This window comes from Scatophagus argus, chromosome 22 (genome assembly GCF_020382885.2).
Source record: "Scatophagus argus isolate fScaArg1 chromosome 22, fScaArg1.pri, whole genome shotgun sequence".
NCBI lineage: Eukaryota > Metazoa > Chordata > Actinopteri > Scatophagidae > Scatophagus > Scatophagus argus.
The window spans coordinates 13,755,075-13,782,812 of NC_058514.1; the positions used below are offsets into that span (position 1 = coordinate 13,755,075).

Sequence of the window (27,738 nt, forward strand, 5' to 3'; positions counted from 1 at the left end):
TCATAATGGACCACGTATCCCAGAATGCACCAGTCCCCCCCTTGTCATACAAGTCAAATATTCACTCCCTTTTAACTGTTTGTTTTTTTTTTTTTTGAAACACTCATTCACCTTATGCTACTTTTACATCTCAGAGCTGTACCTTTTAACTTTCCATATCTGGAGAAAAATGAGATTTTGTTTTCTGACAAACTGAAAGATAATATGTTCTATCCTGGGTTGAGAACTACGCACTAAAAACATACGATGACCCGAATACAAAGTAGTTACAACGAGCTCAGCCTTCAACATCTAAGAATGCAGCTGTGACATAAACCCAAAAACTCAGATATAATAGAGTACTTTTACTTTAAATACTTACATTTCACCAGGGCGTCGAAGTGATGTAAGTCTTAACTATCCTCGTGCCGCAGTACAATCAGTACACAACAGCTGATTCCATTTAAGCTAATTATTGTCCGTTCTGACCTCTGCTGAGCTGGAGAGTGTAAATGTGTAGGCTCGCAGTGTTAAAACGACCCTATACAATGTGTATGAATCTGTTGCTGTGATTGTGGTTTACATCCCAAGTGTAAAATAGTCCAACTGTTTCCTCCCATCTCAACATAAATCACAACATTTGACCACTAAAACCAACTCAGCCCCGATGCAGTGCTGCTTTGCAACCACTAGAGGGCAGCAAGCTGTAGACAAAGACGAGGTGATATTACTTATTCCTACCGAATAGATCTCTGCTTCAGCTGAAGTGTATCGGGGTCACTGGACACAAATATACCATGTGATGCCAAAAAACATGAAATCACGAGGTCTTCTAATGACTTATTCTAAATTACCCCCAAGTATTTTGCCATTGAAAAATAAGCAAATCCCTTTTGTTATTATTCTACATATAATTCGTTATTGGGAAAGATTTGTGCCAGATCCCTTGGAAAAAAGTTTGGATGTTCTCTTTGAGATATTTTGCTTACTTGAATATTTATATTTAAAAAAATGACACTGATATTTGCATGTTTTATTACAGAAAAATCTTCATTTTAAATTTTTCTAATTCACACTAGCAACTCATTAAGATGCTGCTAACAATAAAGCCTTAAAACCCCTTAATATCCAAATTGGTTCTTTTATTTTTCTTCTTTTTTACACTTAAATCTCTGACAGTCAGTTTGTTACTGCAGTTTTGCAAAAAAACATACAATAAAGGTGTATTTTTTCCTGCCCCAACAGATGCAACAAAGCTGATCTAACTGATGGTTAAGCTTCATGTGGGAGGCTTCACCTATTGGTAGTGCAAAACCTACCATTTGTTTCCTCCGCTCAGTTTTTTGCCTGCACATTTAAGTAAACAATCATTAATATTCACCTGAAGTCATCATGAATAATGTCAGGTGTAGTTACAGATTCTTCTAGATTTCCTCTTCATATTGCTAACAAGCTGTGTTTCTACAGTCTGAATACTCGGAGGACTTTGTTGAGTATGCAGGCCAAGAGTTTTAAGGTTTTAGAGTCAAACAAATCCTCATAAAACATTTGGAGCGTCAACGTGTAACAGCAAAACATGTTAAATAAGACAAATTCAACATAGCCAAGAGCACCTTTAAAACACTTGTCCATTTATTAATCGAAACAACAAAAAAAAAGGTAGCTGGAACAAGAGACACAATCGACAGGATCGACATTCAAATTCTGACAAACACGATTTCTGTAAAGTGCCAAACAAGAAAAAAGCCTCACTGATAATAAACACACACACGCACATCGTCACAAACACCACATAGAAAACTAGATTTTTAAAACACACACAAAAGTTAGAATCCATATAAAAACAAAGTCTATACCAAGTAGATTCTGCTCTAAAATGATTTTGGCCGCTGGAGGGCCTCGAGTGTTTCCTGTCGAAAAGAAAGGAGGCGTTTGATCAGTAGTTCATCTGAGACTCTGGCCTTTCTCTCAGAAACCAAAGTCATGAGTGCTCGTACACACTGTGCAATTTTCATCAGTAAAAACCATTAACCCCCTGCCGACCCAACCCCCAGTCATCTAATACATTCTACTGCCGCTCAGAAACAAGAGATTTCTGATGAAGGCACAAGACAGGAAGGTCTGATCCTGATGGCGCTTTGTCTGGTGCCATCAACACAAACCTTCCACCTAAGAGATCATTGATACAAAAAACAAAACAAACAAACAAAAAAAAATCTGACTGTCAAATCTGAAAGTCCACCAATGGAAATTATGTTCTCACTGGGTAGAAAGATTAATCAGAAACCATCACTTGTGTTCCAGCTGTGTCACTGAACTCCAGAAATTTCACAACTTTGGTAAGCCGTCAGAGAAAACAGGCCTCAGAAGCTGCTTTTCCTTGAATAAAAACAATTTGCCTGCAGATGTTCACATAAGTGCATTTTACTAAATCATGGCTGTGTCCTGTGTTGTTGTGTTGAGCTAAAAAAAAACAAAAAAACAATAGTAATAAGCTATTTTATATATAGCTTTGAGGTTAGTGTTTCAACATGGTTTTTCTATTTTAAAATTCTATCCTTAGTTCTTTAAAAATCAGCTGACACAAATGATTTGTAACATCTGTACGCATAACGAAGGTGAAAATGTAAACATTGTGCAAGTTTTAGTGTTGACCAGGTACGTGGAGCTGACGTCTCAAAAAAAAAGACCATTAAGTCACCACAGAGACAAGATATACAAAGCGTGACATCTTTGAACCTTATGGATTTTAAAATTAAAAAAATTAAAATAAAAGACTATTAAATAACATACAAAAACCAACTAACAAAAATACATCAGAAGACGAACAAAATAGTCCAAAAAAAAGAGAAGCTTCTTGGTGCAGATTAGTGACGAAGAGCCTGAGCTCCAGCAAGTTCTGGTTTGTAGTAAGCTACGGTATGTGTGACCAGCCTGCTGGCTTTGGCGAAGTGCTCAGAGGTCGCCCCGTTACGTCTTCTGCCTCCGCCGACTGTTCATTTCAAAATAAGGGTCCCCACTTTTGCCTTTGCATTGCGGGATCTTCTTGCTGACACTGGCCTCGGTCTTGACAGCTTTGACGTTGGGACTGGTCTTCTGCGGAGCCAGAACTCCTGGAGTCGGTTCAGGTTTTAGAGTTGACTTGCAGTTGATGGGCTTAGTGGTGGCGGCTTGCTTTCGCACCGCCCTCTGTGCTGTGGCTGGTGTTTTCTGATTGGCTTTGTTGGCAGGAGAAGGACCTGTGTTTCCCCCTGGGACCTGCCCGGGGACAGCAGCAGTACTGCGGGGAGGGGCAGCAGCCGCCTTGGTTGGGGCTGGTCCCTTGGCTTTGGCTGTGACTGTGGCTGCGACCTCTTTGCTCTTCGGCAGGGAGCAGACGGGTTTTGGCAGCACCGGAGAAGCAGTCCGTGAGCTGGGGGTTGGCGTTCGGGATTGGGGCGTTGTCATCACTGCGGCTTTTGTGGCGGTCCGCACCCGCCTGGCCGCCTCTAGACGGAGGCGCGAGGCTGGGGAGCCGGGTCGGCGTTGTGCAAGGCGAGAGCGCTGACTGGCACCTGATGGGGGCCGGGCATCTTTGGGGGCAGGTGCCCGTGCTGGTGCAGTGATGGGGCGAGGCACAGAGGCAGTGGTGGGGGAGATGCAGGGACTGGAGGGTTTGGGGCATTTGGAAGACGGTTCAGGGCAGACGGGGCTCCTGGGCTGAGAGGTGGGGCCGCGTGGTGACGGTTTGAGCTTCAGTTTGGACGTGGGGCTTGGATGTGCAGGGGGAGGTGATGGAGCTGAAGATGGAGTCAGAGCTCTGCGATGGACCTGCACACCTTGACACCCCGGGCTGGGAGACAGTTTGGAGGAGCTTCCCACAGGTGTGGAGGGCAGAGAGGAGGAACCTTTGGTGGTGATGGGCAGAGGCAGCTGGGTGGGCTTCCTCGGAGAAGACGGCGTCCCCTGGAGATTCTTCTTGGGCGGCGCAGCAGAACATTTTCTAGGCAATGTGGGCGTGCAGACCGGGGAGGCGGCGTGGGATCGACACGTCTGACCTGCAGCAGGCACGGACGTCGGCTTGCTGGCCGAGCCTGAGGAAGAGGAAGACGACGAAGTGGAAGAGGAAGAGGAGGATACAGAGGACATGAGGTTGTTGACAGCGGTGAGGGGGTCCATGTCAGGAGGAGGGGGTGGAGGTGCATTGCCATGGTGACCACCTAGCGCAGGGGTGCCTTTCTGAAAGGCCAGGATCTTCTGCTCCAGAGTGGTGAACTGCAACACTCGCAGGGGGTCGTATTTCATCAGGAAGCCACGCAGTGTGTCCCAGCCGCCACCGACACGCACCATCACATGTTTACCATGAAGCATCTGTGGAGTGAAAACAAAATTTGGTAAGTATGTTTCTCCTAAAGAAATATACATTCAGTTTGAAGTTAAAAGAAAAAAAAAATCTCTGTAGAGAGAAATCAACAGTGACATATTCCTGGAAGTTTCCAAAATAGCTGTTGCAGATCTATAAATGAGCAAGTCTGTCCTGAGGCTTTGCGCTGCGGACAGCAGCGTAATTATGATGTAATCGCCTAACGCAATCGGCCACGATTCACTAACGAGCTTAGATGCATCCAATCACAGCCTCCAGTGATGTAGTGAAGGCTCCTGCATGCTGTGCCAGAGCGTGCTCTCTCTCTCTCTCTCTCTCTCACACACACACACACACAGGCAATGTGTTGACACAGTATTTATGCCTCTCATATGCTATACTTTTACACAGTACTAATAAACTAATAAACAAGCCCTGTCAACAGACTCAAGGATAATCTGCTGTTTGTACTGCACATATTAATGACTGCAATTTATCTATCTCTATCTCAGTCTGTAAGGTGCTCAGGTTACTTGAATTTGTGCACCAAGTTATGAAAAATAAGTCTTTTTTTCCCCACACACTCCACCAGTGAAATGTTCTTTTTGCTTGGCCCGGTCAACAGAGAGGTCAAAGGTCAGAGTAAACAACAGAACAGCTGACTCGCAGAGTGAATGCTGCAGATCGCCCTGTTCTTATTCCCTGTACATCCCTGCTGCTCTTCAGCCGCCCTGCTATTGAGCTTGGATTCTACACTTCCTTCTAAAATAAACATTAGTAAACTTTTAAATATAAAATGCTGATGAGTGATGCGTGTATTTCAAAAGTTGTGACATGACTGGGCTACTGCATTTGAATGGGACAACTCAACAGCTCAGTCTGCTACAAGTGCTGTGTGTGTGTGTGTGTGTGTGTGTGTGTGTGTTCACAGCACTCACCCGAATAAAGAGTGTCTTGTCTCCCAGTCTGTAGCGTCCCTCAGACAGGTACTCAATGGAAACCCTGTTGGAGCAGTTGCAGGGTGGGTCATCCATGCCGTGCTCCTACGAGGGATAATAGAGGACCATAAGGCAGCAATAATGGCGCTCTCACTGGCAGAAACATTCGATCTCTTTGTAAATGATGCGATTATTTTCTAATGTTTATTTAAAAGGTGATAAATCGGCGTCACGTCAGACGACTGGAAAACAAAGCAATACATTTAAATGACCAGTTTTTGCTGTCGCACAAGTGAGAGGTAACGTAATTACAGCCGCTGAATCAACCACTGAGACGTGTTAAAATCTCTCTCTCTCTCCTGAGATGATGAAGTGACAAGATGATGAAGACACTTGGTTAAAACAACCAATTGAAAGTATTTGCTACAAGCTGATTGGCAAAGCATTTGAACATGTAAAAGAAATTAAAGTCAGTGATTGGTTTTATCCAAAAGGCCTTTCACTTCAGTGAGTTCAGTTATTTTTAGCCCAGCTGTCTCCTCTGGGAATACACTCCTCAACCCACCAACCGCCTTCATCCCTGTACTGTGTTAGAGCCTTGTTTTACCCACTGGGAAATAAACCCACCCAACAGTGACAGTGTTAGAATCACACTGTCCATCCGAGATGATTTCCAGCCGCAGCTGATGGAGGAGCTTCTGCACAAACGGCGAGTTCATCGCTCTGTGTGACGGTACGTATCTGTGTGACAGCGAGTCACAGGGCGCCGGCAGAGCGTCACGTGGTCGGCCGTGATGCGTCATACCCTGTGGGGCGCCAGTGAAGCGGCAAGAGCTTTGGCTCGGCTTCAACTGGGTCGCACATGTACCACCTATGTGATGCTAACGTGATCAGCTGTAGCCCATCAGCACCATCATGTAGACCAAGGTAGGATGACTGCTCACTAATATAACACGTGTTTGGTGGCCAGCTAGTAATTCCACAGTGAGGTCAGGACTCACCCCAGGCTGGTACAGGCCGCCATGCTGGCAGCACACGCTGAAGGTTTTGACTGCCGGGGGCGGCTCCTCTGTCATCAGCAGAGTCTCCTCCAACTCGATCTCCTTCTCCAGCTTCACCAGCACAGGAGGCTCCACGCCGTACCTGAGGAACACACAGGGAGAGTTTACAGGTGCACCTTCTCCACCTTAAAGTCTCTTCATCTTCTGTGTTCAAAGACTTACTTGGAGACGATGCGACCAATCTCCAGCAGACAGAGACAAACCTGCCGAGGTTCCTTGTGCAGCACTGAGGCAGGAAACAAAAACAATTGACAAAGTATAAATAATCTGAAGAAGCGGCTGCCACTTGCGCTTTTGTAGAGAGACAGAACAGGATGGCAAAACAGAGAGACGAGGTGTTACATTTGAGAACGTGACATTAGCACATAAGATTATGTTTTCCCCTGAGGAGCCATTGGGTGAGACATGCAGAAGAGAATGGAGGTTTCGGGTGAAGAGCGCAACTTTAAAGTCACTCAAGGACATGAAGTAAACAAAAACACGTTAAAAAATTAGAGAATCTGTTTCCACTGTTGGAACAGCAGATGTATAGCTTTGTTAAATCGCTCCAATCCGTTCTTTTGGAGAACCATTACTTGTAATGAAGTGATCCCCATACAGAGTACTCAGAGTGATTGCTCTCCACAACAGATCCTATTAAGCCATTAAGAAGTAAGGCTTAAAGAGCAGAGATCTGCAAAGTTATTAGAAGCTTACAATCGCAGTCTGTTTCGCACCGTTAACATCCTCAATATGAAGTCCAACACTGCCTCTGAAAAGTGTGGAGCTTGTTGTATTCGTATTAGCTGATGATTTTATTGACAAGGTTATGAAACAGTTATGTCACAGTTTTATGGCAAAATGTCTCGGTCACCAACACTTCAGTGGCTGCTTTACGTCTTTACACCTATCCTTAAAGCTTGCTGGCATCATTTCTCTGTCTTCTCAACGTCTTATTCTCATTCAAACAGTCACGTTTTCCCAAATTACATGCACTGGTTCAGTGGCTACATAAATACATTGTAGTGTTTTGTACAGAGCTGCAGACAGATCTACATCAGAGTAAATATAAGAACTCCTACAGTATTTGCTTGGCTTCGCATAGGACCTCTGTCTTATGAGTCTTATTTTTACTTGGTCTCCACTTCTTTTTGGCTCAATTTAAAACTGTCTCAGACTCAACAGATTATTTTTCCAATAGATAAACAGTGGCCAAGTAAAAGAAGGAAAAGTCATCATGACAGCATTTCCAAAGTTTTTATTTTCATGAGCGTGACTTGGCTGGTGTCAGACAGGTGCAAGAAAGTTATTTGGACACTCCGTTGCACTTCAGTCCCACAGAATTAAAGATTTACCAAACCATTAAGGTGACATTCTTAATTGAGATTTTCTGCTTGAGTGAACAAAACTCTTACTTAATGCTGCCTTCACTGGCATTTTTGTAACTTTTTTACGAGGTTTGATGGTGACAAAGTAGCTGAGCACCAGCAGTAGCACTTCAATAAGTTACTGTGGGCTCTTGCGCACGACTGAGATTTACGTGTACATAGCCAGGCCCTAATTACCAAAAACAAACTATGTTCTTGTTTCCTAAAACCCAAAGGTCAGATTTACTCTTTACATTTTAGATGGCTGGAATTAAGATTGCTGTACATGAAAGGGGAGAGGTAACATACAGAGGCATTCTGCACTGTGACAGAATGGATGTTCTTACCAAGGCCCTCTGACTCGAACAGGTATGTCTCCTCCACACCGATGCGGCGACACCAGGCCAGGAAGTTGGCTGTGTTGTCACGAGCAAAGAAGGAACCTGGAGATGCGTCCCGCTTACAAGCAACCTTCCTCGTGGGAAACAGCTGTCGGGAAGAATAAACTGTGAATCCTCATCATCATTATGAAAATCAATGTGGACATGTGTGACCAAGGGATGGCATTTAAAAACAAGAGTTGAAAATGTTTTATGTCCCAAGGACACAGAACATACTGATACTATGTTAAGTCATAGAGTCTATTTCATATCTGGGAAATACTGTATCCACAGTATGTGATGGTTTCCAACATAAAGTACATACAGTAAATGCTAACATTAGTAAATAATGCTAACTTGAGCAGCAGGTAACCTGCCGAAATTTAATTTAGGCTGACATTAACTAAAAATGCTAGTGCTACAGTTACTTGGTGCTATGTGATGCTATGCTAACAGAACCCATTTTCCACGAAAGTTACTTGTTTTTCCACTACTTGTTTACGCTAACATCACTTGTTTTCCGCTGACATTAGTTGTTTTATGCAGCAACATTAGCAGCTGGATAGTCAACAGAACAACATGCATGTCATTAAAAAAGTCTTGGAAATGTGAGTATCACATACAAATTCATTTCTAAGCAGTGACGTTACAATTTTCACGTCAGCTTGTGTCATTTGTAAATATATGAAAATGCACATGTACAGTATATATTGTAGCAATGATTTTTCTACCTCTGCTGCACATGCACTTCTTTAGCACATGCTCACATTAGCTTGTCACAAAGATATCTCAAAACAAAAGCAAATTCTAAACAAGTAAACTAAATTTTATTGCTGTAAAGTGGTAAAACTCTACCTGACAGCTCAAAAGAGTGAACAGAAACTTGAACTTCAATTGAATTCAGAGATTTGTCCATATTGTGACCTGCAGTGCTTTCCCCAAACATCCCCATCCCCACGTGTGAGCATGAAGGCTGCCCTTTGGACGATTGTCTGAGCTATTTTCATCGCTGCTGTCTGACTCACCTTGCAGAGCGCGGAGGGGCAGCTCTGGGCGATCTTAGTCTGCAGCACACCGATGAGTTCACAGAGCTTTACGCCGTTATTCAGCTCCTCCATGAAAAACTCTGCTCTCACCTCCTCTCCTGGAAAAATGACAGTTGAAAGATACTGAATAAATATGTACAGCACAATGCAAATTAATCCTACATCCTTCATCTCCATCATCTTTACAAAAGGTTAGATTTGGTCTGCTCTCTGTAGGACAAAACCACATCTCCAGTACAAAGTAAATTTAATACAACATTCTTTTTCATGCTTTCTTCTGCAGTGGCGTTTGTTGTAGGACCTTACAAAAACAGACTTATGGTCAAGGACTTATGGTCCTTCAACGACTCCTTATAGGAGTCCTACAGCCCGAGGAAGCTCAATAAAGGTCATGTGAACCAAATTTACATTTGAACTAAGTCCACAATAGCTATAATACTAAGTGACAAAGATTTCCGAGCCTGGAGGCCTGAAACTTTATCCGCTGCACGCCACCTGTTTCTGTAGTATGTGGGCCCTTGGGATTGACTATAAGATGGGTTAAACAGTTAAGCAACAAAAAGTCTAAAAATGTGTTATTCAGGACATCACGGTCACGGCACCAATAACTCATGTTGAGTCTTTAGTACCTGCCCACATTTTTCATGAGAAAACCTGAAATGTCTGCTTCTAAAAAAAAAAAAAAAATGGTTTCAACAGTCAACAATAGAATCAGTTTCCAGTCAGCTTCAATTTCCTCACTGCTCCATTGTGTCATAAGGGACAATAGATGTCAGTATAATAGTAGAGACTGATGAAATGTGGGATTTTGTTCCCCTCCAGTTTCTATGGTTTTGCTAAGGCCTGCTTAGTAATAACAGCATCCAAATCCAATTACATGGGAGACTCGTGTCAATTGTGCTCTGGCATTTTCCTAGCCTCGAGGGGCGAACTGTTAGCATGCAACTGCCCAGTGTCGATTCACATATGCGCCACTTTGGACACATTTAATTTATTGTACGGCACTACAGTAAAATATATCAGAAAGAAAAAAAGAAACACAAAAATTAACATCTGTTTTGCTCAAAGATATCAATATGGCAACAGTGAGAGTAGGCAAAAAGACAGAACAAGACAAAACGGCTAAAAACAGTGCTTCCTGGCTGACACGCAGCACTTACCCAGCATGCTGGTGAGCCAGATGGCCAGGTCCTCCTGCATGGGCACCAGGGTGGCCTCATGTCGCACTGCAAGCCACTGGTCATACTGGAAAACGTCTGTGAGACCGGGACCATGTCGCTGTGCTAATGGGCTGCGAGGGCTTCTGGGGCTCAGCAACGGGGCATCAAATTTCTCGCCGAACCATACCTGGAAACAACGGAAAAGTGAAAGGTCGCTTAAATGGCAACTTTCCATCCATGTACACAGAAACATAGTTAGAGAGCTGCAAAATATTTGAAACCATTTATATTTATACTGCATATATTTATGCAATAAAAATCAAAGAGGTTTTCTGGTGAAAATGCCAGCAACAACTAAGATCTGGGAAGATGAAAAAATTCTTAAGGTCTAGGATCATCTCCTTGTATGACTCAAAGGTTTAAACACCCAAACAGAAAGCCTGACAGAATATTATAACAGATTAGTGTGGCTGCCCACTTATTGAGAAATCTGCCTAATCTGATCTGAGTGCTACTCTCACAGTTAGTCAAGGTATAAAGACATTCAAACGATAAGCAAGAGCAACATTTTGGGAACACGCAAAGTTACCATGTTGAACATGAACCAAAAATGTTGAACAATTCTTTTAAACTTTTTGTACAACAGAGAGATATACTTATTGTCTTCCTGTAGGTACTGGCCAATCATATTACCAGTCCTACTTAATGCAACAGTGTTTGATTATGAGATTCCCTCATGATGAATGCCATAAAGAGTGAAACTTGACTTTTTTTCAACACTTATGTAAAAAATAATGTTCTCTTTTCTTCCTCGACCTGCTTCCTTGAGTTTGCTTTTGTTATTAAGTTAACAAAAGGAAAAAAATTGAAGAACCAATTTCATCTCTTTAGTGAGGCGCTGTAACATGATCCTGGGCAAGTCCTACAATGTTTGAGGAGAAAATAAAATGACAGGAAACAAACCTATTTTCTGGAAACACATTATTGTGGATTGATTTTTAACCCTGAATATAGGTTAGCAGCTTCTCCACAGCCAACTGTCTCTTCAAGCCAACACGACAGCATTATCATACTCCAGTTAACATTTAGCCTTGCACTGTGAGAATATTAGAAGAATTTTAGTGACCCATCCTTGCAGAGAGACGCTTCAGAGATGCCGGCATACCACACTTCACTTCAATGCTCTACTAAAGCTCACAGCACACTCCGACGCAGCACTCCGACTTGGCCTGGTAACCGCTATGGTTTAAGCTGTGGGTGAAAACCACAACCTCAGATTTATCCACCCAACCCCAACATGTTTCTTATTTTGCAAAACCTTTCATAGTTCAGAGAAAGATAACCTTATAGTCATTATTTTTGTTTGGTTTCAAATCTAAAAAGGAAAAAACTGAAACAACTGAATGCTGTTGCACTTGAATGCTTAAATGGGTGTCTCACTGGTTCACAGCGCGGTGATAAGTGCCTGAAGCGAGGCACTGATCCCAGCTCTTGACACTGATGTCCCAATACATGTGTACCTCCCATTCCACATCACCAGTCACCACGTCTGATACAAACAGGAGATATGAATCATGTGTAGCCTCTGTGTTCTTGGTTTCATAGCCACCACCTATGCTAATGAATTATTAAATTAGACATACTTTCAGGGAAAAGAGGAATAGAAATTATAAACAAAGCTACACATGGCGTTTTAACTTAATTCTAAGGTAGCTCATGTTTTTGGTTGCTTTAAAGAGGTATTGAATGACAAAACTTCTATTACTGAAAATGCACATCATTCAGATTTACAAAATGTCTGTTTTAATCTTAACTTTTTAATTGTTTTTAGGCAGCAGGAGGGGGTAATCTGGAAATCAGCAGCAGATGTGCACTATGACGACTTGTCCAGACATTATATAACTCACCTCTGGATGACACCACCCATCCCCCTTCTGTCCACTTTGTTGACAACTGTTTAAGATACAGCCTTTAATCTTTGTGTCCGTCATATATATCATCGAGCAATAACGGGACCTTGCCTCTGCTGTGGTGAAAGGGTGATTGTGCTTTAAAACAAGGCCGAGTCTTGTTGAGTTGCCTTGAATTCACTGTGATCATTCTGCCTACAGACAGGAAACCTTCTAGCCAGTCAAAACTGAGAAGATGTTACACACCAATGTACTGTTGGTACATTGTGGATATGCAAAATATGAATCCCAGTGCTGTGTGCATAACATGTGGCAGGAAACCTCTCAGGCTGATGCCCATTTGTTGACAAGATTGTGAAACGCAACAACACAGCTAAGGATACTTAAATTGTGTGTGTGTGTGTGTGTGTGTGTGTATGTATGCATTCTGCTTAGTGTGATAACTGACTCAATGAAGCACTGGATCAAACAAATACTGAATATTTATGGGAATATATCCAACTGTGTTGCCAAAATCTGAGACAATGGGCCTTAATTCAAGACTTTAAAATTTATTAGCATGTAGATTAACTGCTTACTGTGAATTCACTGCTGCGCAGAACACCTTAACTTCAACTCCAACTTTCACTTCACTACTCCATCCATCTAGTGCTGCATTTCCATTAATTTTGGTGGTGGTGGTGGGAATCTCAAGCAACAGATTGAACACTGGATCCTACAGCTCCCAAGATGCAACTCAACTGCATCTCTCATTAGACACCTCTATGTCTGAAATACCAACCTCTTTTAAACCCCACACACCCAGTTTATTATTATTAGACTTCCATGAAAATGTCTCAGTTTAAATCTGATGACATCATCAGGGTTTTTTTTTTTTTTAAGTCGTGAAAGCTCATTACAGGACTGTAAGATGACATTAGGTGTCTATTTTCACATACTGAGTAGTACTACTCGTGATAAGCAAACTTAATTTTGTAAGTGAAATTGATGGAGTGTCCTTTTAACTTTCAGCTTCAGGCAACTTTGACTCATTTCACTAATTTAATAACTTCACTGGGTAATGTCATTGTCTGGCGAAGCCTAAAGGCCCAGTGTCAGGATTAGAGACATGCGAACAAATTTTTAAAATAAATGGCCAATTGGGTATCTTTTTTTCTTTTACTTTGTAGTTCCACACTCGTTTCCACCAGGGTGACCTTTGAATCCAAAAGGATGGGAGGTAGAGGGGAGACAGTGTGGGACTGAGGAACACGCACATAAAACAGAAAGACGGGAGAAAGTGTCAAAACCACCTGATGTGCAAAACTGAAAAGGTTACCTCACTTCAAAAAGAGATGAGCTCACATACACACACACACGAACAAACACACACATTACATAACATAGCTCAGAAGGGCAGCCTTCTCTGCAGATTCACAACAACATATGTGCATTTCTCGACATCCAGCTAATTAGAAAATGAGGCAGCGTAGTGTAAGGTTTAGACGTTATGTAAAAGACGTTGTGCCGATTAGAAAGAGACGACTGAGCAGCGGGATAATCCACCTCGTACTCTGTCACCTGACTGCATACAGGTTAACAGTGGGCGTTCAGGTTTGAAAGCAGAGTAGTGTTCTAAACTAAAATCAGCATTGTACAAAGTGTAGGGAAAGCCTCAGTTAATCTAGTTTTCTTTCACCACTTGTGCCCTCATTAGGCGCTGGAATGTGTGTTTGTAATTCTGGTAAGAAACGCAGTGTACTGAACAGTTTGTGGCTCATGTTTAACATTTACACTCTTCAAGAATTTATCTGATGTTCTTAACCCGACCATGACACAAGCACCTGAAATATTAGTCGATAACAGGAAGTCAAAGAAAAAATGATATTGTGTGTGTGTATATATATATATTATATATACTGTATATATTGGTATATATCGTATGTACTCTATATACTATGTGTATATATACTATATACACACACGCACGCAATCATGCTAGGTTTTCTTGTAATCTCATGATGTTTTCTCATGACTATGAACTTCTCTTATTATTATTTTAAGAATATTTTAAGATTTGTTAAGATTTAGTGTCATATAAGCTGCTCTCATGACAGATCATCCGTTCACATTACATTACAAAAGCTTTCTACAAGTTTATGAAGCCTGTAAACAATCAACATGAGAAATGAAACCTCATTACTTTTTTCACTTTGTCAAATGTTCAGCTACATCTTGTATTACAGGTTAAATCAAATTAGACCATAACATTTATTACTTAGCATCTTTGCAACTACTTTAACGATCACAGTTTTTTAAAAGTTCCCATGGGCTGGTTGTTTACCTTTGACCTTTCAGGATCATAACAAAACCCAGAGCTGTTTGGTTTGGCCAGGCTGAACTAACGAGGTCATGCTGCTCCTCTGAAATACTAAAGAAGCTACTTGGGCATGCTATTTGGCCACTTCCATCTCAGATATTTGCAATGCTGGGGAAAAAAAAGCTGAGGCAGCCTTGGTTTTAATAAAGAATTTGAGGAAAGCTAGTAATTTCTGGTGAGATGTGGGTTATTTGAGCACTGCTCCTCCAAGAGCTGACTTATCAGTCTTACTGACTTCTCTTCCTTGGAGTGTCTGTTGAGGTTTTTGGAGGTGTTGCTCTTTTATGTCTGTTCAGCCATGGTGTGCACCTCTGCTCATGCCAACTACAAAGTTCTGCTTCTGTTCTGTACAAACAAACCCCACCAAACGTCCTTCATGTTGTGTTTAGAGTGATATAGCAAATACATTGTACATACAAGTTGCAGCATTTGGCCCTTGACATGTTTCACAACTAGTCTAATTAAATCTGCACTGATCGGTATTTTTATGGAAACACTGGGTCAGAGGACCATGGGTTATGTGAAACGGGTAGCTAGTAGTGAACCCACTTATTATACATGGAGAATACTGGACTTACACTCACCAGATGGCCAGAAACACGACTCAAAATGAATGATAACATGTTCCTTGTCTGTATGTGTGTGTATATATATATATATATATACACACACACAGACACAATGATTATGAATGATACAAATGAAACTCCTTGAGTGAGTTTCTATTGCTGTATGACAAACACTCTACAAGGAGACAACACCACCCTGTCACCGATAAAAAAAAAAGAAAAAAAAACCTCGTCACTCCAGCATTTTTGCTTTCTATTTTTGAAATTGAACCAAAGGACTATCTGTTGAGAAATTCCAAAGTCCATCAGGTTAACCTCAAAAACACTGTGAAGCTAAAAAAAAATTTCTTTGAAGGATTCGTCAGAGACGAGCTCAGAACCCCACAACAACAATTTTTGGCCATCATGAAAGATTTCTAAGATTTGTTCAGACATGCAAAGTGTGACAAACAAAACCCGCAGACATATTTTGCAATGGTTGTGTTTCACTGTTGCACTGATAGACGAGCTCATGTGCTACTTCTACCTTCAGTAGTGCATACATTTTCAGCATGGGCGAACAGAGCAGTCAGTGTGACCAGTTATGGGATGTGACTGTGCTCTACATGAGCAGTGAAGCTCTGAGCTGAGCTTCAGGCAGTATCTGCAGCATCGCCACAGTCTGAAATGGATCAATATCCTCACAGGGTGCCTTTGATAACGCAAAATATCAGAAAAATATCTGTTTATATCTGTTTAACACACACATGAATTAAATAAACGTGTCCATGCCATGACAGACAATTGCGAGAATGAATTACTGGAGTCGTTTCACCACTGCTGTTTTTCTCTGCGCTTTGGTTGTTGGTGCTTTTCACAATCTTGTCAACAAATGGGCATCAGCCTGAGAGGTTTCCTGCCACATGTTATGCACACAGCACTGGGATTCATATTTTGAATATCCACAGTCCAAGAAGGGTGGGGAGGACTTTCCAAACCAGATGACAGAGAAAAGCCCGTCTCAATGAGGTGCTGCCCATGTGACAAATCTGTAACACGATACGTTTGTTGTTTTGGGATGGCTGACACTTCATCACTAGGTGGAGAAGGGAAAAAGTGTTGCACATTCCACCCACTCCCTCTAAAAAATGTGCGGAGAAACTCCTCAGGGTCAGAGCAGTGGAACGTCAGACATGCATAACAACAACAAGACGGCATGCTGTAACACAGGTGGGCTCGTCTCAGCTGTTGAGTGGGAGACAGATGTCTGCAGTTCTTTATTGAATCTGAATAACTCTAGAACAGCCTGGAAACTTTCCCCCCTCCAAATTGGCACAAAGATGGACTTGGTGACTCGCTGCTCGAACACTAAAAATGGTACTGACTGACCAAAGGAGGGCGGTGTGAAAATGCTGAAGTTAGCTGCCAATTTTATAAACTAACCAATATAAATCAAACAAAGCTAAAATCCAACACGTTGGTTAAAAATTACAACTTTAAACCTAACTTTAAGTTTCTTACTCCTTGATCACTAGCATGTACCACTTCCTGTTTAGACGGTGATGAGCCTACCTGGATGCCAGTCTGGACAGCCATGACTGAGATCACAGATGAATCACTTCTTCATTCTGTGGAAAGATAAGACAGAGATATGGTTGAAAAAGACATGATATCAAAACGTCAGTCATACTTCTACCACGTTGCAGTTCAGGGAGTGTGAATAAGCGAGGTTCAGACGGTCGCCTCTGGGTCTCTGAAAAGTACTTATTGTATGTGCACATGGTATCTGATTACGGCCCCTCGGGCAGTTATAAAGAAAGAGTCTGACATTTTAAGAAACAACTGTTTGCTTTCTTATAAGAGTTAAGAGAAGATCGATACCACTTTCACATCTGTGTGTCAAAAGGAGCCAGGAGGCATTTAGCTAGAAGCAGGGGGTGGAAACAGGCTAGGGATGCACTTTAACTATTTCTTGGCGAACAGCAGCCAGAAGCAGTGAAATAGTGAGTCTTGTCATCATCTTGGATTTGCGCATGGATCGACTCTTCACTAAGGAAAAGTTTCACCACGTTAACCCTCTTACTGTATACCCCAATACTGGCTGTGTATTGGCAGGAAGACGACGAAACGCTACGTATCAAGATATAAGGGATACAATTCAGTATATTGTGATACTGTGAGCAAGCTGATATATGGTTTCACAGCCCCGTGTTCTTTGTGTTTACACTAGCCATATGGCTTCCTCCTGTTTCACTTGATGTTACATTGGAGTGGAAGAGTCCAAAGGCTGAGGACAGATTACAACACTGCAATCCAGCTGTCAGGGGTTTGAACACAACACAAAATGAACCACAGATAAAAAAAAATATTTGCATGTTGTCAATTAAAAATGAAAAAAAAAGTGGGATTTTTTTTAGAATCAATACAGTATCACAAAACATATTATTGTGGTATCCATATTTTCTTACACACATATGAGAGCAGTACTGAAAACGTAGTAGCGCAAATCCCAAAATATTACATTATCCCTTTGAACCAAAACTGCATCAACATTCACTGAAGAGGGACAAAGCACAGCAATTCTTTTTGTAAAGTATTTCATCCCAAGAAAACTCAAAATTTATTACATTTAAAAGCAAATTGAGTTTAATCATATTGATAACCACAGATGTAAAAAGAATGTTCATTATCTTTATCATGTTGGTTTACTTCTGTGTATTTGCACTGATCCATTACCGCATGACCGGTTAAAAATTCAAAATATTTGGCCCGGAATTTGGTTGGTATCACCAGTTGTTGTAGGTATTCCGAGTTTGAGCATACAGAATTCAGATTTGTGAAGTTAGTAACTAAATTAGATCGTCCACTCGAACCTTCTGAGTCCTGGGACGAGAGAGAGACATGAGAGGTCAGTGATCCCTCCGCAAAAAGCCTCAGCTATCAACGGAAAAGACAATATCCTCCCAATTCACTGTGTAATAAGTGCGTAATCAACTTTTCAAAGCACAATTTTAAATTTTGCAGGTTGTCCTGATGACTCAAGAGGAAAAGTTTACTACCATGTAGCTGTGATGCCCCTGTGTAGTGATGAAGTAGTAATGGAAGAACATTAAAGGACAGTTTAATATAAGCTGCAAACATGCGCTCAGGATGCTATGAGCGGCTCTCTGCATAAAAACAAGTCGGGATGTTGTTTTTGTTCTAGTTTTACTGCATCAGACTTTCTCACGAGGAAGTGATGGGGTTAGTCTGAGTGCTCCTCTCTGCCCTTTCCCACACAGGATGTGAAGGATTACCCTGACGCTCAACTGTCCCTGGGGGTGTGTGTTTGACAAAGAGAAGCAGTGTGGGTGGGGGGAGAGAAAGCAATCACAAGCACGTAGATTCTAATAACACTGATAATTTGGTCAACACAGCTGAGGCAATAGTCCCCCACCACCAACACTACCCCCCCTCCTCAGACACACAAATATATCACCTCTTATAGACACAAAATTTAATACCAAAATAGGTCTGTGAAACTTCTAGTGTTTTCCACTTATGTACCAAAAAATACCTCCATAACCTAAAATCATATTCTCATTTGTTCATCTAAAGGTCTGCCAGAGAGTGTCCAGTCATCCGACACCAAAACTGCAGCTCGAGGAGGGAGAAGATGCAAGTCAGCGGCAAAGGACGGGACGGGAAGAAAGACAACACAACACGACCTACCTCAAAACAAAATCGGTAAGGTACCAGGGGAGGAAACTGCACCAAGCAACTCTGGTCAGCCTCAAAGGCACATCCTCATCAAAAACCCTCCGCTACGCTCAGTGTTGTCCAGCCAGAGCGACTCCTGCCTCTGTGGTTCCACGAGTGAGCGGGGAAGGAAAAGCTGCGAGAGCATGACAGGGAGGGAGGGAGGATGGATGGGAGGAGGAGGAGGAGGTGCAAATCGAGAGCCCTGACTAATGAACTGGCTACGCTTCGCTAAGCCCTGACCACCACCCCTTTGCTCCCCCTCCAACAATCCTGTCACGACGGGACCCTCTCACAAAGCCTCTATTGTTTTGTTAGCTTGCCACCATCCCCAACACACACACACACACACACACACAAACCTCCTTCTCATCTCCTTACTAGCCAAACCAGGAACTCCCCAACCAGGATGCAATGAAATGGAATGAGATGAAATAGGGGAGGTGAAGTAGGAGGTTACCTCTCCGCTTCCTTTTCACCCCCCACCTCCCTCTTGTCCCACACAAGCAATCCCCCTACCTCCCAAATCACCACTCAGAAGAAAGTTTGAAGTGAGAACCAGAAAAAAAAAGAAAAAAAGCAAAGAGCAGAACACGTGATGGCATATGATTGACTCAGACACACAGATGTTGGTTTTCCACAGCTGTTCCAACAAGCTCTGTTCTAATGACTACAGTGCTATTTGGCTGGGAGATGCAATATTTTAACAAGGCAAGCTGACTTGTAGTAAGTACAGTACATCCATCCCTCTGTCTGTGCACTCTCTCATTCTGGAAACATGCTGTGCTAGATATTACATCAGGTGTCCTCAGGCACAAAATCATGCACAAGATTGAATAATAGAGAAACGTGAAGGTAAGCAGATCCCTGAAATTAGCCTGAAGTCTTCAGCACCCCCCTTGTTGTTTGGTCAAACAACAAAGGGACAAAAAGTTGAAAAAAAAAGTTGAACACCAGCATTGAAAAGTGTGATTTGTGGCATTGAGGGCAAGCCTTTGCGGATTTTAAAGGGTCAGTGAAGTCTTTCAAAGCCACATCTCCAAGGCTACACAGCAGAATAATCAAAAACAGTGACGAAACGACGACATTTAGTATTTCAGAGCAGAGAAACAACCCAGAATGGTTCTGCGTCCTTTCAGCACACAGACATTCATGAAGGGCCGCATACAACGCGGGACAAAGGGCAAATCCTTGTCTCTGGATTCCAGTTGTGCACATCTGGGGCCTCAGCAGAGCCTGAGAACGCAGCGTCCTACAGGGACCAAAGGCACCCACACACAGTCAAATGTCAAGCACAGAGGAGGGCGACAGAATCGAAGCCAAAGAGGAGAGGCGAAGACAAAACATGTTTTATAGTGGTGGTGAACTTGGGAGTGGCACAATGGAAAGGGCAGAACTTGACACTGTGATACTGAATGCTACCACGCACATTCTTCAACGGTCGCCATCCATCTGTAATGTGCCATTTCCCGAGGCACATCTTTGCTTCCGTCAGATTTTGCATCGAGAACACTTGGAAGATTTTTGCGATTATGTTCTTAGATCTCTTTGGGGACACATATGTCACTGAACTTCTTTGTGGATCCTCTTACATGGCTAATTGTCCAGCTTATGATGAACAAGCTCTTTTGAACACTGCTATTTTTGGCGTTTCTGTGAAAAGCACCATTCACAGAACAGAGCGGGAATTTACAACTTGTGCAAAATCCCAGTTTTCCCATTAAGATAACTTAAACATTAACTTTTGTGCACATGTGAGGATTAACTGAGTAAATGAAGCACAGAAATCTGATCCACAAAGACCCTGGTCAGGTTTGGGTTGACCGACCTGTATTTCTTGTTGGTAGTGAAATAAAAGCTTTGTTGCAGGGTTTTATCCCCCCAGGAAAACTACTATTTTCAGCCTGAATGGACTCAACCACTGTTGAAGCTACAACTTCAAATGACATTTCTAGATGTTAGAATTTGTAAAGGCACTGCACTTAAATGCAATTACAGACAGTGCAGATTTAAGGTATTGTGTAATCAGATTTCATCCTGACTGTAACTACAGGTATGTCACATACATTCATAAACTGAAAACAATGATGTCTTTGCCAATTTGTCTTAATGCACCCACAATCTTATTTTTTACATTTTTAAAAAATAAATCTTCAACAAGACACTTACAAATTTGCTCACCTGAAGGAATGTATCGATATAAACAACCTGCCACTATTGATTTAGCTACTTTTTCTCATTAAGAGGCCCATTTTGTTCTCATAGTGCTCCACGCACAATCCACTTCCTGTCAGGAAAAGGGGCTGAATGAATTGAAGGAATTGCTTTTGTCTGGGTACAAATGAGTGGTATACGAGACTTGGAGTCTATTAAAAGAAAGGGATCTAGTTTGATCTCCGTACAGCCTGAACTAAACATAGATGCTGTGTGTGCTTTGTTGGTGGTGGGGGTGAGACATCTGTCCGCATGTTCCCCACGCAGGTCCCATCTCTCTGGTTGCTGCTAGTAATCATTTAAGAGGATCAGCGCTATTCCAGACAGCAGAGCGCATCCACCTCCACGATGCTCCGTCACCACAACACACACAGCACGTGGCGCACACATGCAGCCCGCGGCACTCCGGCGGTGCATGCGAGCACCCGTGCGTAAGTGCAAGAAAGAAATGAGAATGCATTATGTAATGAGTTAAAAACAGACTGTCAGGCGGTGATGTCTTTTTGATTTTCCAGTACACAGCATTGTGTGAGTCTGTCAGGGGAATGAAAACAGACTACACATGAGCAAAAAATAAACCCAAAGTCAGCCATGTGCAATTTTAAGGACCTCCGGGCATCTTTCAGGTGTTTCTTGTGAAGGTCCAGAGAAAAAAACATTGTCATTATCCAATTCCTTGGAAGTTAGCACAAGACCATGCGTTAAAGACGACATATTTTCTTCACAGCTTTGCCTCCTCTGTCTTGTTTATAAACCAGAAGCACCAAGTCTCCATCCAAAGGGACTAACAGATGGAGAAACATTTCTACTTAACATATTTCTTCTTATATCTTTTATCCAATTTTACTGAACTTTTTGCTTTTTTCTTAGTATTACCGAGTAGTTTTTAGCCCTCATTAATAACTCTAAACTAACTCAAATGGAAATGTTTCTGTTCTCTACTTTTTACCTACTTTCTGCATGTAATGAAGTCTTAAGTGGTTGGCATACCCCAGCCAGCCTTTAACACTGCCTCTGCTTGTTGGACATCATATATTTTACACGTGAAGCTCGTGAAGAAGTTAGGATTCCACTGCGAACAATCTCACTTGAGAGGTTTTAGATGTGAAAGAGAGGCCCTATATTTGGTATTTAATTTGGGAACTCGAGCAGACAGAGATGAGTAATATCTTTTTGAGTGTGCCCTCAGTACCCGTGGCGTGAAGTGGCTGCAGGCCAGCTCTCAGTGAATCTCTTGCAGCCTTCCCCTTCTCCCTGCAGTCCAAAAGGGTTCTGCTGGACCCAACTTCCCCCCAGAGAATACCAACTCCTCCTCTATTAAACTCCTTCCTGCTGAGCCCTTTGTGTCTGGACTTAATTACTCTGTCAGAGGAGCGTTTCATTTAGAGACCGGCCTCCCTCTTTTCACTGCAGATGGGGCCAGGCTGCGCTGCGTTGAGAGGGAAATTCATTCAGTTCAGGAGAATGAAAAAGTAAATACACGTCAACGGTTTGTTGTCGACATCTTCAATAAATCCTTGTAAAGAAATTCACCCCCTTCCATCCCCACCCCAGGCCTGCACAAGGTGCTCATCATGGTTTTCCAAGGTAAAAATCTCCCTCCCAAGCAGGATTAAAATGTTTCTTGGCCTCCTTCCTCCTTAGTGAGTGGTCTTTCCTTAGAGGTGAGACAGTGTGATTAAAATCCATCTTAAAGGCTTGAATGGGTGGGGGCCACCTGTCAATCCTATATTGATTCGCTGATGGTAATCCACGGCTCAACACACGGGTCATCTCCAGGATTTGAAAGCCCCCACCCCAGTGCTGACTCAGGATCAGGCTTCCTGCATTGCTTTCCCCAACCTTGACCAGCAGAGGAACCAGTGCAAGCTGGTTCCAGGTCTGGAAAAAGAGGCTTCAGCTTGCAGCACACGGCTGCTTGCATGTGAGCTGGCACACAAGATTGTCACTGGAATCAAATAATCAGCCCCGCATTCACAAAACATGCTGGTCCACTGAACTGCTCTCTTTAAAAGGATTACGCTGTAGCCACTGCAGCCGTGTTGCGGCTGCCAGCTGAGGCAATCTACTGGACCAGTTTCAAAACTTTAGTCAAGCATGGATCACTTACACAGCAAAATATGTAAATATAGGGCCCACGCTTAAAAATACCACAATTCCCTTTAAAGTTTCTGAGTTTCTCACAATGCTGTTTAAGCTAAAGGAGACTAACTGAACTTCTAAGCTCACCAGGCAAAAAGATTCCTCATCACATTTCAAATACTAAAACAGTAACAAATTAAACAATACTTCTCAGTTTTGGCTAAGCAAATATCTTCATCATTTATTGCCTGAAAAATGACTCCGATGATTAATCGATTATCAAATTGTTTGGCAATTATCTTTCTTTCCATTGACTAAATAATGAAGAGCTGCAGTTTTTACTACAAGGTTCAACCAGTAGATCTGCTCTATTTCAAGCATTCTCTCACAGTTTAGGAGAGATATGAATGAATGGGCTGTGTGGTGTATTCAGGTGACAATTTCCTCAGACTGTTGATTTTGACTGAGAGAATTACTAAGTGGAGCCAAAACACACCAAGACAGTTTTCTCATAGAATTCTGTCATGGCAGCAGTCTGTGCTAAGTGCAAAGCTTGATCCTACAGTTTAAACAATTCACATTTTCAGGGTCATCATCCTCATTTTTAAATTCCCTCCTTACACGATGTCAGCAGTCACCTGACTGTCAAATAGCGATGACCAAGGCACGGCATCCTTTAAGCTGCAGCAGGCCTGGCAACATGCCCCCCCCTGGACACACACACACACACACACACACACACACACACACACACGCACTAGCTGCAATGACATCATTGCTTCAGTTGCAGCACAGACGTCCAGCAGGCTGGCAGTTAGACACACTTGGGCACACAACCAAACCAACTCGACCGTTGATCTTTCCTCTGCTGTCATTTTTAAAAAGTAACTGTTGGTCATCCCATAATGAACAGATGCATCGCATCACGGGTCAACAGAGTTGGGAAACTGTTGACAGGTATTCATATCACGACAGCACCGGTGGTTTCAGAATTTCAAATGTGACATCTGTCCCGTACCCAAAAATCACTAGGCTGTCACAGTGAACATCCACTACTATAAATTTAGCATGGCCGGGCTCCTCCTTCACTGTCAACAGATCAGTCAATACTGTTAACCCCATTTCCTTTACTGAGAACACTTTAAAAATGATACTTCAAATTCAATCAAACCAAATGATAATGTTATTCTGTGTCACAAAGTTCTGCCAGTGAGGAAGGATTTTATTTTTTTTATGCCACAAACTGGACTCTACAAAGTCCAAACAGACAGCCGCAGTGTTGCCTTGTAACAAGCTTTATCAGTCAGATCAGATAAGACTGTGTATCCAAAACAGCCACGTCGCCCCTTCCCAGCTCTTCACAGAAGGTCAGGACAAGGAGATGTGAAAGGTCAAGGGGGTCGCCCAGCTCAGCCTAATTAGCCACGCTTGTTTGTCACATAATAATCCTGGTTAGTGTGTGGGTGTGTGTGAGTGGAAGGGGGATTTGCGTAAAAACTGGGGCACCTTTCACCTTAATCACCCGTGCAAAGACATGGTGGGAGAAACCACCAAATCGCTTAGATTTTCAAACTCACACTCCCATAAACAGAGTGATAAAAGGACATCTTTTAACAATGTTACCCTAAAATGCAAACAAAGGAAAATTCTAATAAAACTTTAAACTGGTTATGTGATGACAGGATATGATGATATCTGTGAATGCAAATTGTATGACCTGTTATTTTAATGTACCTACGATCAGAATCCAAATCTGTAAAACTGTCTCTACATAATGCTTGTTGTTACAAGAATACACAGATTACCCAGTTACCACATGTCATACAAATAAAGAATAATGCAAGATGTCAGCCTAACTACTGCAACTTTTTACAGTATCTACATGCAATACACTTTTGCCCATGAGCCCCCCACCACCCTGTACCCTAAATAAATGAGGGCTAATCCAAGATTTCATTATCATCTCCATTGTGTCCACACACGCAGCATCGAAGCCCATATGTGCCCACGTGCATTTTTAACTCATTAAGCCTCCTTTGTCTCATCTGGTGTTTTGTGTATGTGTGTGTTGGTCTTAACTTCTTTTGGGAGCCTTGGCAGGCCCAAACTGTGGGGCCTGATGCCAAAGATCAAACAGATGGTGATTATGAAGATGGTTGGAATTGAGGTTGCTACTCATGTGTGCACTCAGTCATTGAAAGCTGAGCAGTGTCAGCTTTGTCTGAAGCAAAGAGATGCAATGACTGCTCTGCCTGTGTACAGTCTAAAAAGACAAGGACACAACAATGACACAGTGAAACCAGACTGAACTTGTTGAATTTTAAACTAAATTAATGCGAACCCACACGGGATCTACAAAGACCTATATTAACATACTGTTGTACTGTTATAAGGTCCAACAAAATATTAAAAAATTAAAGCTGCTCCAAATGGCTGCAAAAGCCAAGCTGACCATCAACTTTGATGATACGGCACAGCCCTAGGGCGGAGACATGCGCAACAAACACACTGCAAAAGATACACAATGAGTAAGACTCATTTCATCTACACACACCTTCTAATCTGATCAAATGTTGATTGTGAGGTTCGCTAGCACAGTGACTGGGAAAGAAAGGAGAGCTAACATGAGCAATTTCGCAAATGTCCTACTAGATTTTAAAAACTCTGGTATAATGTGAAATATATAGAGATTTATCTGGTGGTGATAGACTTTATCAGCATTGTGTGAACATGCTTGGCAAGCTTGAATGTGACAGACATTCATTTATATGAAAAAAGTCTCACACACACACAGGTTTCAGTAACATCTTAACACAGGGGGCATATTTAGCTGATCCCCGATTCTTAACTTAATGCAATTTCCTACAAGTCAACTTCCCAACAGCTGAGCAGGTCAAGTCATCAGGGTCAGCCTGCAAATCAGCCGATTGGAGTTCAGCTCAATAGAGATGCTGGGAATTAGTGGATGTGGTGTGGATTAGATACATACAAGATAATAAGCTCATTTTTCATGAATAGCATGTAGGTATAAATAATAATGACACACCTGTTCTCTGCTTCCATTTTCTTGAGTCATGAGTTATACATACATCACATTCTGTGCAAAGGTTGTGATGGTAAAATTCAGTGTAAAAAATGAATTCACAGCCATAATGACAAGTAGCCTGGTCCCATACCTTTGAATTACCACCCACGAGTTCATAAAGAAAGACCGAAGTGAAAGGAATTGGTCATTCAGTCTGATTATCAGGCCAAATCACACGGTCAAGTAAATAAATCCTGCTGTTGTGAGGAAAAAATAAACATCACCTGCATCTGAAGTGCAGCGTGTGAACAGTCTTTCCCAAGTGTAGCAGGAAGCACCTGCCGAGCCTTTACTTCATCCTTTTTCCTCCAACAGGAAATCAGAACTGTCACATTCACAAGACTTCACATTAATGTATCCTGGCACAATAGGTAAACACACCAGACAGTGTGTGCTTTGATCCAAAAACAGCAGCTTGAGGCGAGTGTTGTTTGTTTCACATAAGAGGGAATTTTCCCTCCACCTAACCTGCACTTCCCAGTAAACCCATCTTAATCCCCCCATCAAACCACTGCAATCTCACATTACCATCACGCAACACCTCGGGAGAAAGTGTGTCCCTGGTTAGATATGCACCAGTAAACTTCTGATCCTCTTACCTGTTTATTCCCACCCGCATGCACGGTCCAGACTGAACGCTGTTGTTTCTCACTCGACACAAACACGCAGTGAAACGTCAATGCCAAATACCTGCCATTGTGTAACAGTGAAGGCTGCAGGGATGTAAACTGGTTCAAAGTGTACCCCAATCATTTCATTTGGACTACAGCTCGTGTGAAAAAGTACAGCGAGCCTTCAAAAAAGTAAATAACAAACACAACCACAGCCATTAGGTGAACGTGAATAGCGCTGAAGATAAACTAGCTAGCTCTGTAGAAGACGTTATAGGCAAAAAAAAAAAAACATACAAGCGTTCATTTCAGTTATGCTTCAAATATTGCGTTATTTCTGAATTTCCGGCAGGTTCCCCTGGTACGTCTCTGTCTGAAGAGACTGACAATACACACTGGATTCAGTGGTCTACAAAGATAACGGTGTGTTCAGTATTTTCCGCCCACAGCTTCCACGAGGCTCCCTCATGGATTTTGGGGAGAAACAGGAGAAAACTTCTGCACAGGCGGAAACTTTCGGATAAACTTTTTTGCCCTCAATGATACAGTGAAAGTTGCAGACTTACCAGCAATAGCGAATGGTATAGAGCCTTGAAAAAAAAAAGACAGTCCGAGGAGTGTGCGTTGATTTAAAGAGTTTTTCCTTGTGGAAATCTTGAGCTGGTACTCAAGTCATCGGGAGTCTCATGTTCGCCGCTGCTGTATGTTTGTGGGCAGCGGTGTTCGAACCAGCCAATCAGAGCTTTCGGTCCGTCGGGGGCGGAGTCACAAGGCTCACCTGGGTGTCGTTTTACTGAATGATGAAAACCCATTCACAGCATCTAATTATACTGTTAAGGTGCCTAAATAAAGCTATGAAAGCATCCTGGCATGTAAGTCGCTCTGTTTTGTCCTTTCCCCTTTTCACATTGTTTGTGTTGTTTTGTGTTTGTCCAATAA

The 27,738-nt window shown here is 42.3% G+C and overlaps 1 protein-coding gene across 2 annotated transcripts; it reads right to left on the reverse strand.

Annotated features, from left to right (window-relative positions):
- Positions 1-1,589: 1,589 nt before the first annotated feature.
- On the reverse strand, positions 1,590-27,523 carry gas2l3 (growth arrest-specific 2 like 3). Of its 2 annotated transcripts, none has more exons than XM_046379263.1 (9): positions 27,366-27,523; positions 16,642-16,697; positions 10,253-10,439; positions 9,072-9,190; positions 8,014-8,155; positions 6,483-6,546; positions 6,261-6,402; positions 5,260-5,364; positions 1,590-4,329 (listed from the first exon to the last, which is right to left on the reverse strand). In XM_046379263.1, the coding sequence occupies exons 2-9, from the start codon at positions 16,663-16,665 to the stop codon at positions 2,950-2,952; spliced, it is 2,163 nt and encodes a 720-aa protein (XP_046235219.1). In that variant the 5' UTR covers positions 16,666-16,697; positions 27,366-27,523; the 3' UTR covers positions 1,590-2,949. The 2 variants fall into 2 exon arrangements, with proteins under 2 accessions (XP_046235219.1, XP_046235220.1); XM_046379264.1 differs by lacking the exon at positions 27,366-27,523 and adding an exon at positions 18,781-18,936.
- Between the last annotated feature and the right edge of the window lie 215 nt (positions 27,524-27,738).